The 18858-nt window shown below is 42.7% G+C and overlaps 1 protein-coding gene across 1 annotated transcript in view; it reads left to right on the forward strand.

Moving 5' to 3' along the window:
- The window catches only part of ARHGAP42 (Rho GTPase activating protein 42), a 253118-nt gene that overhangs the window by 86326 nt on the left and 147934 nt on the right, over positions 1 to 18858 (forward strand). The window contains exon 3 of the mRNA XM_084842649.1: positions 5713 to 5774. Within this exon, the coding sequence (XP_084698775.1) occupies positions 5713 to 5774 (62 nt within the window). The remainder of the gene's footprint in view (positions 1 to 5712; positions 5775 to 18858) is intronic.

An 18858-nucleotide genomic window follows, 5' to 3' on the forward strand; every position in this document is an offset into this window, starting at 1 on the left:
CTTTTAGAATGAGGAAAAAGCTCTGCAAAAGCTGGGAAACAATTGGAGGACAACAGCAATCTGGGGCAAGGGGGTGGGGCAAAAAGAAGGTGGCGTGGTCATCTGTGAACCCAGGAGGGCTGGACTTGGCCCACAGGTCTGAAGTTCAACACTCCTGGAATGGACTCTGATGGGGCAAGGGAAGAGGGAGGGGAGAGAAGAGAGAGTTGTATTGAAATAGTTTTTCTCTTTTGGTTTTGTATGTGCATGCACAAGAATGCACATGTGTGGACATATATGAAGAGTGGATATGCATCTGTGATATGTGTGCATAAACCCATTCTTATTCTGCGTGCCTGCCCCATGGATGTCTGCGGGTCTCCACTTGCACATACTCATTTTTTAATATCGATAAAGAACTGCTATTAAAAAATCAGTGGTTGGGAATATATATACGCTTCTGTCACCACTAGGGATGTACGAAAGTCACTTACCTTTCACGGATGTTGATGGTGGGGGGGGGAGCTCCGTCCCTCCCTTCGGAATCCTGGACGGGGGGGGAGGCACTCCGTACCTCCCCCCCCCCCGGGAATCCTGGCCGGCTGGCTGTGCTCCACAGGGATTCTGCGGAGCCGCCGGCCGGCTCCGCCAGCAGCCGGACATCCGGCCGCTGGCTAGCAGGGACGCAAATGGCGGCAGCCATAGCCGCCGCCGTTTGCGTCCCTGCAGTCAGCCGTGATAGGCTACGTAAATGTTTACGTAGCCTATCACGTCTGACTTAAAAACAACAACAACAACAACACGCGTACGCAAATGGCGGCCGTGGCCGCCGCCATTTGCGTACGCGCGGTTTTTTTTTTAAAGTCAGACGTGATAGGCTACGTAAAGATTTACATAGCCTATCACTTTGTTTTTTAAACCTAGCCGTGATAGGATACGTAAATCTTTACGTAGCCTATCACGTCTTTTTTTTTTTTTTTTTACTGGAAATGGCGGTTGCGGCAGCCGGTCGGAAGACCGGCAGTCGCTGCTGCCAGAGCCAGAGCCGCCAGGAAGATCCGCCCCAGGTAAGTCTCGTCCCAGGGGGGATCAGACCATTCCGCCACCGATTTCGGGGGGCCGAATGCGCTGGCATTCGGCCTCCCCGAGATCCGTGGCGGAATTCTCTGACATCCCTAGTCACCATTGCCATATTCCTGTGTTCAGGTGATAGAGCCTCATGGACAATTCTGGGTCTTCCTTTTAGAAGTGCTTTGGGAACTGGAGCTTGCAAAATGTAAAATTGACTGTTTTCTAAATTGGTGGTATTGCAACACAATGTAAAAATTAACTGCTCTGTTCCTGCATGATTTTCCCCCCTTCAGAAGGAGAAAAAAGCTAATCTGTCGAAATATCTACAGTATGAAGTTCTGAACATTCCCCCCTAGTTTCTGTTTTCTGACTTAATGCTTTTATCATATTTTCATTTCGCCCCATCTTTTCTTGTTTTGATAGTCATGGTCAGACTCCCTTATGATTTGAACACCATAGCAGTGTATTAATTCCATATCCAGTTCAAATAAATGTTATTCCCAAAGAGGTTTCCCAGAAATATATTAAGCTTGTGTAATCATTTCTGATTCTTGGTAAAGCCTGCAGCTTGTTATCTTGATCCTTTGTTTATGAGGGTGGATTGATTTAAAATCAAAAATACTTAAATCATTAGTCTTCAACTAGTGAGTGAAGACCCACAAATGAGGTGTGCTCTGACCAAAGAAGGGTCACATCAACGGCACCATCATGATTTCCTCTTCTTGTGCTTTGAGTTTCTTCTTAAAGAGACAGAGAGGAATGGTGACCATATGCAAAGGATGGCAGAATTTATAATGAAAGTACTATATTTGCTGATGCTTTCACCGCTGCATGACAAGCTGCACCTATCAAAATTCCGTCTTCCTTACAATTGTAAAAATATATGAAAAACAAAGACAGCTGTGCTGGTCCATGAGGGAAAAACCCTCCAACATTCACAGTTGGGCAATACCTTTATTAGGACCAACCAAAATGCCACAAAAGATTGTGCACGCTTTAGAGTCCTCCAGAACTCGTTATCAGGGAAGGTTGTAAAAAGCAGGGGACGGGGGAAGAAAATTCCAAAAACTAGGCCAGATGATGTAGCCATGAGGTCTGTAGATTAGAGCCAGTCTCTGAATGGAGATGCAGACTGGATGAGTCAATAGTAGGGATTGCAGGTATCAGATTACACCTAGCATTCTGGGACAAAGAAGCAATGGTTGACCACTATTTTTGAAAACATAAAGGCTGGCTGTCACTCAGATCTGTCTCTTGTCTGGGCAGAACACACAGGTTCCTGGGTAGGCAGTATAAAAATGCAAAAGCTCTTATTTGCTTACTGACACCCTGAAAAATGGGTATATATGGTTAAAAAATTAGAAGAGGGTCCTGTATTGCAGTTGGGGATTAAAGCAGTTGAAAGATTGCTGGCCTAAATCATTGAGTTTTAATCACCAAAAAAAAAAAAACCTAATTTAAATAATTGGTTTGCATTGGGTTTTCCATTTTGAAATTCGTATATTTCCTGAATCATATATGCTAACTGGTTGATATAACAATTACAGCATACCGGTTTAGAATATTATCTAAACCCTTTAGACCTGTAGCCCACATTTAGGAATATAAAAAAAGCTCTTGTAGATCAGAGCAGAGGATTACCTAGTCCAGCATCCCACAGTGGCTAACCAGTTGCTTAGGGTAGACCCAAAACAAGACTGCAGTTATCCAGCAACTGGTATTCTGAGTCATGCTGCCTATGATTCTGGAGGAAGTATATAGCCTTCATGACTACTAGTGATCAATAGCTTTATACTCCATGAACTTGTCTAACCCCTTTTAAAGCAGTCCAAATTGGTGGCGATCACTGCATATTGTGGTAGAAAATTCCGTAGTTTAATGATGAGTGATGAAGTACTTGCTTTTGTCCTGAATCTTCCCCTCTTCCTTGGATTATCTCGAGTTCTAGTAATTTATCAGATTTCTCTACGAAGTGCATAATTTTATGCATCTCTGTCCTTATTTCTCTTTTTCTTCTAAACTTAAAATCCAAACACACAAAGCAGTTTCCTCACAGTATCGACCCTTCACTCTTTGCATTGCTAAATTATGTCTGCTTATATCACCGCAGACGGTGACTGTAGCCATGAAATTAAAAGACGCTTGCTCCTTGGGAGGAAAGCTATGGCAAACCTAGACAGCATAGTAAGAAGCAGAGACATCACCTTGCCAACAAAGGTCCGTCTAATCAAAGCTATGGTTTTCCCAGTAGTAATGTATGGCTGTGAGAGCTGGACTATAAGGAAGGCTGAGCGCCGAAGAATTGATGCTTTCGAACTGTGGTGCTGGAGAAGACTCTTACGAGTCCCCTGGACTGCAAGGAGGTCAAATCAGTCCATCCTAAAGGAAATCAGCCCTGAGTGCTCATTGGAAGGACAGATAATGAAGCTGAAGCTCCAATATTTTGGCCACCTAATGCGAAGAGAAAACTCCCTGGAAAAGACCCTGATGCTGGGAAAGACTGAAGGCAAAAGGAGAAGGGGACGGCAGAGGATGAGATGGCTAGATAGCATCACGGATGCAATGAATATGAACTTGAGCACGCTCCGGGAGAGAGCGCAGGACAGGAAGGCCTGGCGTGCTATGGTCCATGGGGTCACGAAGAGTCGGACACGACTGAACGACTGAACAACAACAACATATGCTAAGATGCACACGAAGATCACTTACTTGAAGCTAACGCTTGTAATCCTAGGCATGCTTATTTGTAAATTAACAGTGCGATCCTTATACTTTTCTGCTCAGAAGTAAGTCCATTATAATCAGTCAGACTTACTCCCAGGTGAGTGTGTGTAGGATTGCAGCCTCAATTCCACTGTACAAAGTGGTACCTTTTGAATAGCCATGCCTAGGATCAGGCTTTAACAAGTATCTAGAACTTTACAGAGGCAAAAACTAACTTGACCTTTGAAACCTCTGTTTCATATGTATGTGCTCCCCCATATATCCATCTTTACTTTGCTTGCTGTTCTTTGCTTGTGATTCTGTTCCACCTAATATTTTGTTTAGCTCATTTTCTCTTGCTTTTTAGAAGCTTCTCAAGAAATCTCACCGTTTTCACACATATATCTCACATTTATATTTCTTTTTCTACTTTAATTGGCCCAAAAATGGACAACCCATTCTTGTCCCATTCCACCCCCTACACCTCTTTACATTTATTGTGTATCTATGAGCAGGGATTATCTTCTATTTTATTTTTGTATGGTGTTCAATAGATTTTAGGCACTTTAGGAATAATAACAGGCTCTTGAAATAAAACAAAAGCAAGGTAAAATGCTTAATCAAAATGGTTAATCAACCTTGGGCTGTGTCACTTTTTTTTAATTGTTCATACTTGACTCCCATGGGTTGCCACCCTGACACTGACCACATTTGCACACAAGGTAAAACAGAATTTCAGAGAATCATGGCTTACTGTGAGCAAGGTGTGTGCCAGAGTACACAGCCTGTTTGCTCCCACTTGGGTCTTCCCACTAGCAGGAGTGGCTAAAGTTTAAACTAACCAGAAATCAAGCCAGGAGTCCCAGTACAGACAACTAACTTGTGTTGTCGGTAGAGGGATTCCTGGTTCGTTGCTCCCTTTATGAGTCAGGATTCATAAATGAAGAACAAGTCCTGGTTTATGATCCTGGCTTGTAAAGGATGAAACCAGTCAGGAGCCCTGGTTTGGCTGGCATGCTAATCTTCTAATTTCTGGTTAGTTTAGCTCCTCGATCTGGACGGAAGAGTAAAACAGGAGCAAACACACACAGCTCATTTATGGTAAGCCATGATTCTCTGTAATTCTGCTTTACCATTGTGTGTCAATGGGGCCACTGAATGAAATGTAGTCTTATTCTTCAATGTGCAAAAGAGTACCTCTTGATTAGAAGAACAGATGATTGTACATTTCAGAGAATTAATATAAATGATATTTTTCTGGCCAGAATACAACATCTGCCGCTGTGTCTTGTCAGTATTCAAATAAATTCAGCCAGAAGAGTTTTACGGGACGTCTTCACTCTTTTGTACAAAGAGTGGGAAAGAGTTCATGCTCTGGAAAGACAGCTGAATATGGTGTCCCTCCAACAAGTTCTCACCTGCCAGTCATAAAATGCACATATGCTTAATGCATGGAGGGCAAACAACCTTTATCAAATATCCCTGCCCTTGCTGTGTCTCTGCTGATAAAGAACAGCAATAATCCCTACAAGATGGCTACCACATACAGAAAAAGTTAATCTTAAAGGATGAGTTTTCCCTATAGAGATGCTGGTTTTGTGGGTTTTGGTGGTATTCTCAGGGCGTGTGTGGTAGTTCTAAGGGACTTTCATCACACTGTATTAAGGGGATGGATATCTTCATAAAACAGGTTTTAAATGTTGAACGTTTGACTTTGATAACTGGGGCTCTTCCTGAAGGCTTCTATCGTGATAGATTTTCCCCTGGTTGTGGTCCCGGATTGTAGATAAGAAAATGTTGCTGTGGATAGTTCTACACTACAGATCTAAGCAGTTTTACTGTTGTGATTTCTCTGCCTCAAGGGAACCTTACAAATTCATAAGACCCTCTTACTCCTTTCATGAAGAGTAATGTGGCTTTCTAATATAAAAATAATCTCTTTCCCCCTTTCTTTTGTAGCCCAGTCATTGAAGGAGTTTGCCCGGTTATTGATTGCAGTAGAAGAGGAGAGAAGACGGCTGGTAAGTCTGTCCTAGAATGTGCTTGTAAAGTTCAGCTTTTTCACTCAATTCAATGTTGTCTTTCCTGGAAAGCTCCTATTTCAGGTTTACACAAATTGCAGCACCCAAAAAACTGTGGGTTGTATCTAATGTTAGTCTAACTTAAGCCCCATTCATTTCAGTGAGTCCACTAAGAAGGACTAACATTGGACACAACCCTGTATGTTTGATTGTTTCCTGGCAAATGCCAAAAGGATACATTATTTATCAGTTTGAATTACGCATATTTTGTAAAGTTGACTTTGACACCTCTCAAATTTAGGAAACTAACATAGTTCTGAATTCTATTTGGGATTATTTTCTGTGGTAGAATTAAAGAAATCCCAGATAAAATTCAGGTCTGTGTTAGTAGTTACTAGGTTGTTAAAGCCTGGCAGAGGAAGACGAGAGATCATGGTCCCTCCTGCAGCATATATTTCTATGCACACAGAAGGAGGTGCAGAGGAGAAGGCTTTCTCTGGCAGCCTGCTTGGTGCAAAGGATAGATAGAGAGCTCCCCTGTAAAGAATTCCATGGACTCACCTTTACTTACTGGTGAAGATTGCTGTCCCAGTGCTGCTTGATAGCGGATCAGCAGCTGATGGCTTATCAGCTGGGAAGCAGAGAAAAGTGGGTGGGTCTTCCTGGCCCACACAGAGAGTGGCCAAGGGCTGAATGTGGCCCATGAGCCACAGTTTGCCTTCTCGTGGTTTAAACCGCAGCTGGTTTGATTTGCGAAGAGCATTCAGTTACCTCTATGCAAGAATAGGACAAAACTTGGAATACAGGAGCAATGTGGAATACAGAAACAATCTTAAAAATTCCTGTTGAATGAAACAGAAGTTGAAGGTGAGGTTAGGAAACATCCTTTGAAGTAGCTGACAAAAGCTATGCAATGGCAGAATAGAGCCTCAACCCATCTTCCCAAGGGGCCTGCTGGCTAGTCCTGCTGTCCCAGAAGCTACTCCCTCCATATGACAAGCCCAAATGGGAGAACAAGTGGCATTTCATTTATTACATTTTTATTCTGTCCTTCCATCAAAAAACTGTAGGTGGCATACATGATTCTTCCCCTGCTTCCATTTTATTCACGCAACTGCTTTGTGAGGTTGACAGCAAGTGACCCACGGTCACCCAGTGAGTTTCATGGCTGAGCAGGAATTTGAATCTGGGTCTCCCAAGTCTGTCCAACACTACACCAAACCAGGGACATTGCTAGGTTCTTAAAAGATCTGGGGCACAGGCCCATAACACAAATTTGCATGCATATATATCTAAGCGCACGTCTGATATATGTGCATGGTGTGTGCATGCAGTGTGCTTGCGTGGGTGTATAGATTACATGCATACATACATACATAAGAAGAAGTGTTCACTGACCCCCCACCCCACTTCAACTCAGACCCCGATTCAGCATTTTGGAAAATATCCCGCTTCTGGTCTGGGCAATTTGTAGTCGGACCACTTCAGCTCAGCACCAAACCTGAGTCAAGGTTTAGAAAAATGAGTCTTTATATTTCCTGTTGACTACCATGGGAAATGAGAAAAAAACTGTAATTTTTTTTTCTCTTGGTTAGAACTGGATGATAATTTCAGGCATAGTAGCCCCCTAGAAGGGGATTCCACCTGCCCAATGTCAGAAAAAATAGGTGCAAGGTTCATATTTTGATTTTCTTTTAAAGGGAACTGCCAATAACATTTTAATTCCTTGGAAGAATTAGATAAAAATTTCAGGATTCATTGCCCCATCAGAGGAGATCATGTCAGCCAAATTTCAGAATGCTAGCCACAAGGGTTTTTGTGCAAGGGTGGCCTTGACATTTTGAGGTCTCCAAAAGGGGACATACTTATCTCCCTATGTTCCTTGTGGACTATTATTCTGAAAGTTCCAGACAGCCCACAGTTGTCCCTAAGTAAGAAACCAGCAAAGTTTCAGAAGGATAGGTGCAGCAGTTCATGTGGAAGGGGAGTTCTCCAATTTGGGGGAGGGAGTGATTTGCTTTTCCTTCCATTCACTCCTTCCCCAATAGTTTTTGGGTAAATTTGTATGAAAATGCACAGGTCATTAGAAGTGTCCCCCAGGCAAGAAACTTGCAATTTTTCTGAAGGATATACATGCATTCTAATTCAGAATTACTAGAATTTATTTACATTTCACCACTGTTAGCAGTAGGGGAACATGGGTGGGAAGGTGCTATTGTACTCATGTCCTGCTTGTGGGTTTTCTATGGGCATCTGGTTGGCCACTGTGTGAACAGAATGCTGGACTAGATGGACCTTGGTCTGATGCAGCATGGCTCTTCTTATGTTCTTAAATAGAGAGTGCCTCTGAGCATGTGCAGAATGTTTTTCTTTCACCACTGAGCACTTACATTCTCCCCCTACTAATTCTATTCCCCTCCATACAACCATCCCTCCTCATCCTACCATCCTCCAGCAACTCTTCATCGAAACAGATGTCTTGTTTTGTGCAACTCCTCTCTATGCACAAGCTCTCATTGTATCTTCCTCCCCATAACTTCATTTGTGCCAAGACTTCACCAGGATTCAGCCAATGAGTCTGTTTTCAAAACTAGGGCTAAGTGATGGAGAAACTCTGAGCATGTACTAAGTGCCTTTCCCTCACCACTGAAGCTAGAGTTCATGCAAAAGAAACCCCAAACCCACAAACGACAAAACATGCATAGGACTGAGCTGTAAGGGTAGTCAATTCATTAGGTCGAATTGGGTAGGCACTGTATTATAAAGCCTGCAGTACCATGCTCACAACTCAGGACTTATTTCTGAATAAACATGCAGAACATCAGGGTGCAAACCTCCCTGCAAAAATAACTTGTGCTGGAATCCTATTCACACTTTCCTGAGGGTAAGCCTCATTAAACATAATGGGACTTCTCAGTAGGCATACATAGGATTGCACAAATTAACAATATTTATCTCCCCTCCACTTAAAAAATAAACCAAAATCTCCTACTTTTTTTTATTAAAGCTTTCTGTTCATAGGAACATAGGAAGCTGCCTTATACTGAGTCAGACCCTGGTTCCATCTAGCCCAGAATTGTTGACACTGACTGGCAGCAGCAGCTCTCGAAAGATTCAGGCAGGATTCTTTCGTAGCCCTACCTGGAGATGCTGGAGATTGAACCTGGAACCTTCTGCATGTCGAGCATATGCTCTACCACTGAGCTACAGCCCTTCCTATTGCTGGATAATGGCAACTGACAAACCAAACAGCCCCAGATTTGTTTCTCTGCAACCCTGTGAACCCACTCTTCTCAAAGGCTTGAGTGAGGAGAAGGAGAAAAACCAACCCTTTTGTCTGTTTGTATAAAGTCAAATACAGTTCAGAACTTCTCTTGCCCATGGAAGAGAATTCTCTTTAAGAATTCCTCAAAATATGCTCTGGTGGAGTACAGAAGAGAAAGAAAGAACAGGATAGGGGAGGGAAGAAGAAAAGAAGAATGATGATTGGAAATGTGCACGGGGGTGGGGGGGTAGAGAGAATTGCCTAAGCCAAGTGGCTCCTTTCAGAGAGGTAGTACCTCAGAGGAATTTAGGAGGCTGTGCAGGGTTTGCAAGGATTGCATGTATTTAAATGAACTTTATGAGGTGAGGTGGCTGAGGGCCTTTTCTAGCTTTTTTAAAACTGTAGAACCTATTTAAAAGCCCCAGCAGTTTCTCGATCATGATGCCACATATTCCTAACCCTCCCTTTGGGATTATTTGAGTCCTATAGCTCTTTAGGAGAAATTAAAGTGAAGGGGGAGAAAGAAGTTTGTGGAAGCTGATTGGATCCTTTACTGTACTGAAGCTACTAAACTTCTGCAGAAGTCAAAGGTTCCAGTTTGGGGCAGTAAAATCAGATGCTGTGTGAAATACCAGTATTTCACATGGAGCTCTTTCTTCCCTTCCTTCTTCCTCTTCAAAATTTCATTGCAGGCAAGCTCCCAACACTGGGAATGTAAGAGCAGAAAAGAAAAGTAGGGGGAGAGAAGTTTTTTGCACCTCAAAAACCCCTACACCAGAGATTAGGGATAGTGACCTCCTAATGCTCTCCTCAAACACCTTCTGATTAGGATCTCTAATCCCCTGGGTGACTTGACAGTTTTTAATTTTTGTTTTAGACTTTGAGAAAAGGAAACTTTACACATGGCTAGCGCAAAAGGCACTGGACCTAACTGTCTGAAATTTGGTAGGTTCAGTCTGCTCCATAGGGCCTACTAGGTCCCCAAATTCCATGAATTTATGTGGAAGCTCACAAAAATTATAGCTCTGTATTTTGACAGATTTTCTTGAAAGAAGCAAATTTTACCTGTGACTAGCACAAAAGCCACTAGACCTAACTGTCTGAACTTTAGCAGGCTCAGTCATCTCTATAGAGGCTGCCAGGTCCCCAAATTCCATGCATGTATGTGGAAGCACAAAAAAATATATAGCTCTTTTAGGGATGTTGGAGAATTCCTCCATGGACTCCAGTAAGGAGTCCCCCCGGAACCTATTGCAGAAGGGGGCCATCCCCCCCGCCACCCTGCAGAATCCCCCTGGGACGGAGCCTACCTGGCAGTGGCGGTGGCTCTGAGTGGTCTTCTGGCCACTGCCAGGCTGCGGCCACAAATGGCGGCTGCTACACCGGCCGCCATTTGTGTCCCTGCGAAGCCATGATAGGCTACGTAAGTATGTACATAGCCTGTCACGGCTAATGCAGGGACGCAAATGGCGTAGTGGCCGCCATTTGCGTTCCTGCCTTTTGCTGTGATAGGCTACGTAAATATATACGTAGCCTATCACGGCTACAGCAGGGACGCAAATGGACTCTGTGGAGTCGGCTGGGGAGGATTCTGGGGGGGGGGACGGAGCACTTCCCCCCCACTGCGGATGGCCCCAGCGGAACAAGGTAAGTGTTTTGTACATCCCTAAGCTCTTTGCTTGAGACTTTTTCTTGAAAATAGCAAACTTTACCTGTGACTAGCACAAAAGTCACTGGACATAACTGCCTGAAATTTGGCAGGTTCCATTGGCTCCATGGGGCTGCCAGGTTTCCAAATTCCATACACTTATGTGGAAGAACAAAGACATTATAGCCCTTTGCTTTGACAGATTTTCTTGAAAATAGAAAATATTACTTGTGACTAGCACAAAAGCCACTAGACCTAACTGTCGATAATTTGGAATGTTCACTCAGCTCCATGGGGGCTACCAACCCTCCAAATTTCATGTATTTATCATACAAAATAAAAAAAGTCATGGCCGTTTTTGTTTTCCAATGGGAAAATGTAAAAAAAAAAAAAAGGCAATTAGGACAGCTCAAAAGATCCGGGGCACAGCTCAAAAGATCTGGGGCCTGTGCCCAGGTGGGCCAATGTATAATGACACCCCTGCACCAAAATGACTGTCAGTGGAGTATGCTGGCATCTTACTATGAACCAGGTTTGGCTCAGGGGCCTCCAGTTGCTGACCCTCCTTGTACATACTATAACTGGTTATGTCTTAATGGTTTCTTTAGCTCAAGCAGTCCACTTCTATTCTGTTCCTTAATAGTACCAGGTCTTGGCTGACATCAGTCATGGCTCTTTATTTCATTGCTTTTGTTGAAGATGATCACAAGCTAACATTTAACAGCAAAGCTGTTAACAAAGGTGTAATGATTTTCAAAGTCCTGGAAGAATGTTGAAGTCAGTAATGTGCTTATATAGTGACAGATCAAACTCTTTAAATACTCATCATTTTTGTAGTTCACAGTTTTCCTTCTAGGGAAAAGACACTGAACCTTTAAATTTTACACAGGGCACCGATTAATCTAGGCTGTGTTTCCACCAGTGATTTACTCCAACCTGGTTGCGTGGTGAGGTCTCTGTGTTTCCAAGACATCGTGGCCATTCAGCACCAGCCCCGCATTTTATCGCTGAACAACCGCTTCTTCTGAGACTGCTTATAGTCCGACTTTTCCAGCTTACCACAACTCCATTACTGACCTGTTTCCACAATCACACTGGGTCCGGTATCATAGTCCTGCCCCTGGGGCGTGTAGCCCAGCCTTTGTGGTTGTGTTGCTCTGACCTCAGTGACCCAACCCTTTCCCTCCCTGTTTTCTGGAAGTTTCATCACCGTTTTGGAGCAGGATGCTGATGGACCAACTTTTAAAACATCATTGAAAATAAGTACTAGAACACAGCCCATTTCCCCAGTCAGGGGGTGTTTTCTCCCATTGTGCTGAATGAGGCTGGCCCTCTCAGTGACCACATTAATAACAGAGAAGCCCCTCAATTGACACGGCACATATCAAAGCCCAATTCCTTAAATGCAATTAAGTGTGATCTTGCAGCTTCAGTCCATTGCCTTAGGATGTAACTCATTCACAGCTTCCATATAGAGATCCTGTGCATTAAAATGGTGGCTGGTTTCGGTCTCTTTCCCTGGTGGTCTACAAACAACAAACCCATTAGTGTCTCCTCAGAAGTAACTCCCATTGTGGTGGATGAGGCTGAGATTCCCCCTCAATTGAAATGGCACACATTAAAGCCTAGTTCCTTAAATGCGTTTAAGCACCAAGTGAGGCTCTGATGAATTGCCTTAGGAAGAAAGTACTTCGCAGCTTCATTGTAGCTATCCTGCAGGTTACAATGGGGGCCCGATTCTGTCTTTGTTTTTACTACTCTCTTTCCCACAACCAACCCATTAGTGTCTCCTCAGAAGTAACTCCCATTGTTCTAAATGAGGCTTGCCTTTGAATGCCTACATCAGAACTTACAGATTCCCCCTCAATTGAAATGGCACACTTTCAAGCCCAATTCCTTAAATGCAATTAAGTGCGATCTTGAGGCTTTGGTCCATTGCCTTAGGCCATAACTCATTCACAGCTTCCAAATAGAGATCCTGCGCATTAAACTGGGGGCTGGTTTCGCTCTCTTTCCCCAAACAAACCCATTACTGTCTTGTCAGAAGTAACTCCCACTGTGGTCAATGAGGTCCTCTGGGTTAAAATGGGGGCTAGTTTCCCTCTTTGTGTTCTCCCCCCCCTTTCCCAGCACAAGCATATGTGTGTCTACTCGGAAGTAACTCCCATTGAGCTCAATGAGGCTTGCTCCTGAAATGCAGGTGTATCTGGACTTTCAGGGGAAAGGAGAAAGTGGGGGAGAGGGGAAAAGCCTCTCTTCACAGCAAAGCTGATTCCTTTTTAAAAATCCCGTACTCCTCCATTAGCTTCTCCTTCCATTGTCCTGGAAACGTGGCCGAGGAGGTGGAACACTGATGAAGCAATCAGACCCAACCCAGACTCCACCCAGCTATCAAGAAAATAGTTTGATTAGAGCTCAGTGGAAACAACACAGAGCCCCATGCTACAACGATGATAAGCTGAGACTTTAAGGGCTGTGGAAACAGGAAAAGGAGAAGATACGATTGGGGAAACATCACAACAAAGTGAAGCTGATAGCGTGGAAACACACCCCTACAGTGGTGTTTACACTGACCTCTAAATGAAAGCATATTTCAACTTTGACTTGTTTTCCCCCAATAAATTTAGTTGTATCTCCTGTGCAAAGCTGACAAGACACTAAAACAAAAATGCAAATGTTCCTTTCTTCCCCTGTCCTTCACCTTGTCAAGGAGGTTTTGTTCATTGATGGCTTTTTGCTGCTTAGTTCCAGTGAAGAAAAATGCAAACTAGGTCATTTTTTTATGAAGCTGATAGTCATTATTGTCCCACCAACCTTCCAAGAAATTCAAGATGCTATACATGGTTCCACCTTCCACCACCCTTTTATCCTCACAATAAGTCTGTGAGGTTGGTTGGACTGAGAGATGGTATAGTAACTGACCAAAGGTCACCTAGTAAGCTTTGTGGCTGAATGGGGTGTTGAACCTGCACAAGGCTATCAATGGCTACTAGTCATGATGGCTGTATGTTCCTTTAAATATCAGAGGCAGTATGCCTGTCAGTGCGAGTTGCTGAGGAACATGACCAGGAAGGTGCTGTAGTGCTTATGTCCTACTTGTGGGCTTCTCATAGGCATCTGGTTGGCCACTGTGGAAACAGAATACTGGACTAGATAGGCCATCAGACTAATCCAGCACAGCTGGATTCTTAAGTTCTCCCTAATCTTGGTCTGTCACTCTAACCACTACATTACACTGGTTCTCTTGTGTGTGTCAGATAGCAATCTATGGTGAATTTAGGTTTGGGTACAATTTGGATCAATCTATGGTGAATTTACATTTGCAGACAGTCACTGGACAATATCCAATGGGGCCATTGCGCAAGCAGCCTCTCCCACCAATTCCATTTTGCAATTCCATCATGCAAGTGGCCCCTCCTGCCAATTCTGTTGCACATGTGGGACCTACTGCTTGCACAATGGAGATTTAACGCTTCCTATAGGAATCCCCAAAACAAGTAGAAATGCTCACTTCTCAATCGGGATAGGTCAGCGGAGCTCCCTTATGCGAGCTCCACTGACTTGCCCATTCCAGAAATGAGTGTTGCTTCCAGAAATGCTAAAACTCAGGTACACTCATGATGGGTCTTGCTTGTAGAATGGAATCAGTGGGGGCCGAATGGAATCGGCAGGGGAGCCGTGCCCCATTGGATACCACCCACTATTCTTACAACAATTTATCTTCCAAATTCAACTCCGATTGCCTTCGAACTACCTTCCTTTTGTTTTGCTAAATTCTTTAGGAGGCAAATGAAAATTCTCCTCTCTTTAGGAGACCTTTTTTCTCTGCCTGAATATGGAGCTGATATATTGGAAACCTTTATAGATGGGGCTTTCTTCTCTGCTTTTATCAAGAATTCAGATGGTTTGATTTTGTTGTTGTTGAATTGGTTGCATGATATTGTTGAGGGCTTTGCTGAGATGCAAGATTTAAATGTTTGTATTTAATGTTAATAAGAGCCTCAGGTAAATATCAGATTGTATGCACAGTGTTTAGCAGGTCCAAGGCCCAGAAAGATAGTGGCATTCTCTAAAGGCCAGTTCTCAAGTCCCCTGGTTAGCAATCTTTGCAAAGAGAAAGCCATGTCAACCAAATTCTTCCCCATATAAAACTGTGAAGACTATACCACATAAGAACAGGCACTTGAACTGGCTATGAGTGTTTATTCAGAAACACAGAAAAAGCACATGGCATGGTTCTTCCAGGTGGAGTGCCTTCTTTTGTTTACAATATTTACATCCCACTTTTCCACCTGACAACAGGCTGCCAAGCCAGTGTATAGTAAAATAAAATTAACACATGCTAAACATAATTCTTTTTCTTTTAATAAGTCAGTGATGACTAAAAAAGGTACTCTGCTCCAACTGTTTTTCCTTAAAGGTTATGCAGGGGGCATGGGGCTATTGTCCCTGGGACTGGAGCATGTCCTCTTGGGCCGCTTGATAATCTGCAGCTCCTCACTCTTCCTGGCAGCAGTGTTGAATAGAGCAATTAGAAGCACTGAAATATGCAATTCACTCCCTACCTTCCTTCTGAAATGGCAGAGTCCTGGGAGGACTATACTGAGCACATTTGAATAGCTCTTGGGATAAATTCATGGCACAGTCCTTACAATATTAGACAATGTAATAGATGTCAGTGTGTGTGATCATTTTCCTCTAATGCTGAAAGCTACTTATTCATGCGTAAAAGTTTGTCTTTTGCATGCAACATTGTCATGAGCACCTTCCTTGAGAGAAAGCATGGATGTTCTTTCAGGCACAATGGATTGCTATTGTAGTTTAAGATTTAGATGGAGTAATTTTGTGTGTGTGTTTGAGAGCACTCTGATAGACGGAGACACCTAAGTGATGTTCCATCTTGGTCATTTGCAGTCAGAAATAAGTAACACTGCACATTCTCAGTACTTTTTTACTAGCTAATGAAAAATGGCTTTAAGCACAAACCTGCTTGCCAACAGTTTTTGTCTAGAATATTGCAGTGTGGAATAAGAGAAAACGATGTATCTTTTTATATCAGGGAGACTGAGTGCCACATGAAACCCTGTTGTTCTTACTTACAAAAGATGAATAGAGCTGTAACAGCCACACTTATTTTATTTATTTATTTATTTATTTCATTTCTATACCGCCCAATAGCCGAAGCTCTCACTTTTCTTCATCTTTATAGTTTCATTTTGCTTTTTTAAAGGAATCTACTAATAAGTCGTATTGGGACAGTTACAATTATTCATAGTTTTTTCTGATGCTACTATATTCTTTGTCCTGTTTGATGACCTGTTCCCTCTGATCGCTTTAATGGTCTGGTTTTCTGTATAGATTTTGATACTTTTCTTCAAGATGTACAAAGTCATTTCTCTTACAGCACTTTTGAAATAGTTCTTCCTATCTCTCATCAGCCTTTCATTTTATTTGAAGTTAAAGAAGAGAAGCACTTGGATGGGAGCAGAGCAGAGGGAAGCATCCTTTAGGGCAGTGGTGGGGAATTTGTAGTCATCCAGATGTAGTTAGATTACAACTCCTATCATCCCTGATCATTGACCATGCTGTCTGGGGCTGATGGGAGTTGGAGTCCCAACAACATCTGGAGGGCCACACATTCCCCACTCCTGCCTCAGGGCATGCATACACTATAGATTTAAACTGGTGTAATGGCCACTCTCTTTCTTTCCCTAGACAACTCTGAAATCTGATACTGGGGGGGGGGGGGATACTCTTAGCTGCCTCTCCAAATTACCATTCCCATAATTCTTTTTCCTTATTTTGGTGGTGGTGGTGGGGAGAAGAAATTTCCAGTTCAGTAACTATAAAACTAAGTATGTAGCTTGTCCTTAGCTATCATAATCCTGCCCTTCATGTGGCATTTATTATACCAGCATTAGCAAGTGGTGCTATATAGCACACTACAGCCATATGGACATAAGAGGCTGAATTACCAGGGGTCCATAAATTGTTGACTGACTGGCAGTGGTCCCCAGGGCCTCAGACAAGGGTCTTTCACATCACCTTCTACTTGATCCTTTATTATTTATTTTTTTATTACATTTTTATACTGCCCCACAGCCGAAGCTCTCTGGGCGGTTTACAAAAGTTAAAACATTAAAATACAATATACAAAGTGTAAGGTTTTTAACTGGAGATGCCAGGGATTGAATTTCCTGCAGTAGGGCTGTACAGCCTTTTTGCTTCCGAAGGAGACCATGATTATGTACAAACGTTTGGCAGATGCAGCAAGCAATGAATCGTAATTTTAATTTTAAAAAAGATATTATGGCACCTTGATTTCTGTTTATTTCCTATGTGGGAGTCCTTCATATTTCTGATAAAATTCTAATCAAATGCAGATGCCTATATTTTCTTCCCTTGCGCGCGCGCTCTCTCTCTCTCTCTCTCTCTCTCACACACACACACACACCCTACCTTTCATTAGATAGTAAGCTTATCTGTAAGCTGCTTTATTCTAGTTGTTCCTCAAGCATATCCATGATATACTAAAAATTATAATCACTGAGTTTATTTAGTGATCTTGTTGTATTGCTATGTTTGTTCTGTTATATGTGTTCTGCTTTTCTTTGTTGCTTGTATTTTTAACTTTATTTCAAAATAATATAAAATTCCATGGAGAAAAGGACTTTCATATCCCCTATTACCTGATCCTTTTACATGGATGTTCCAAAGGTTGAACACAGGAACATCTATGTACAAACCATCCGCTCTACCACTATTGCTCTTCCCTACAATACATGCTCAGTTCCCCACCTCAGTTTTTTCCTTTAGTCTACTGCCTCAGTAGAAACATTTTAAGGCCTGGGGAGTTGACACTTTCCATCATTGTCCCCTGCCCCACTGAGCCTATGTCAACCGTTCCCCTGCCATTGGAAGAGGTAGGAGCTATGCAGTTGAGGAGAAGTCCTGTTCTCCCAGGACTGAAACTTCTAGTGCTGTCTGGCCCTATTTGCTAAGAAGCACACATCCAGGGGTGGGGTGGGGGCGCTATTCTCCCCTTCTTCTCCATAGAAACTTCAAAGAGCAGTCATTGAAACAGTTGCAGCAGCAGCATACAAGGCCTGGAGAGTGGATATTTTCCATAATTGTTCCCCAGAGCTTTCTTAAGTCACCACTGCCTTTTAAAACATGGGTAAGTACTTGTGATCCTCCAGATGTTTTGGCCTACAACTCCCATGGCCCTTCACCATTGACTATGCTGGCTGCGTCTAATGGGAGTTATAAGCCAAAACGTCTGGAGGGCCACAAGTTGCTCATCCCTGTTTTAAAAGAATCTTGTGTGGTGTTACCTGTTGATTTTCACTTATTGTCAGACACATTGGAGGCCCATTGTCAAGTAGAAAGGTGGGATATACATATTTTAAATAAAATAAATACTGAGTTGGGAAGTAATTAGCAGGATAGCACAGGAGAAGGTGGCAGGAATGAGCTCCTATTTCTGTGTTACTTCCCACCTGCTCCCCGCACATAATTATGGAACCCATGGTACAAATTGGCAACCTGTGAATGTCATTCATCAACTTCATCAATGAATGGAATTGCATTGTTTTCCTAAACACAAAATTAAGGAGTCAAACAAAAGATGAAAATATAAAAAATAAACAGCAATAAAATACACAGAGCTAAAAGTATTAAATGAATAAAACAAGAGCAATATGAGCCTAAAAGCCCAACAACAACAACAACAACACATCCTTGACATGCCTGTGGAAGAAAACCAGATATATGACCAAATGAAGTTCTCTGAAAAGTACATTCCATTATGTGGCTGTCATGATTGGAAAAAGCCCTACTTAGAACTTATATATCTAAATGGCTTGGTATTAAAGACACTATCTTTAATAGTATCATCCCTACATTCTGATCCAGCAAACACATCCCACATATAAAAGTATGTTTCCTTGGTAAGCTCTGCTGTATTTATGCACAAATATTGCTGCATATCGGGGAAAGCATCCAACATAATTCATGCATGAACCCGTCTATAGTACTATGGCGATCGCCGTGAGACTGAAGCGTTTGCATTGGGCAGCAGTATCTGTAGTATACCTGACTCAAGCCTTTAAAAGGGGGGGGGTACTAAAGAAAAAGTACCCCCCTCTTCTCTTTCTCTTTCCTGACTAAAG

Source organism: Heloderma suspectum, chromosome 3 (assembly GCF_057233095.1).
Source record: "Heloderma suspectum isolate Gila_16-S chromosome 3, 16-S_ref, whole genome shotgun sequence".
Classification (NCBI taxonomy): Eukaryota; Metazoa; Chordata; class Lepidosauria; order Squamata; family Helodermatidae; genus Heloderma; species Heloderma suspectum.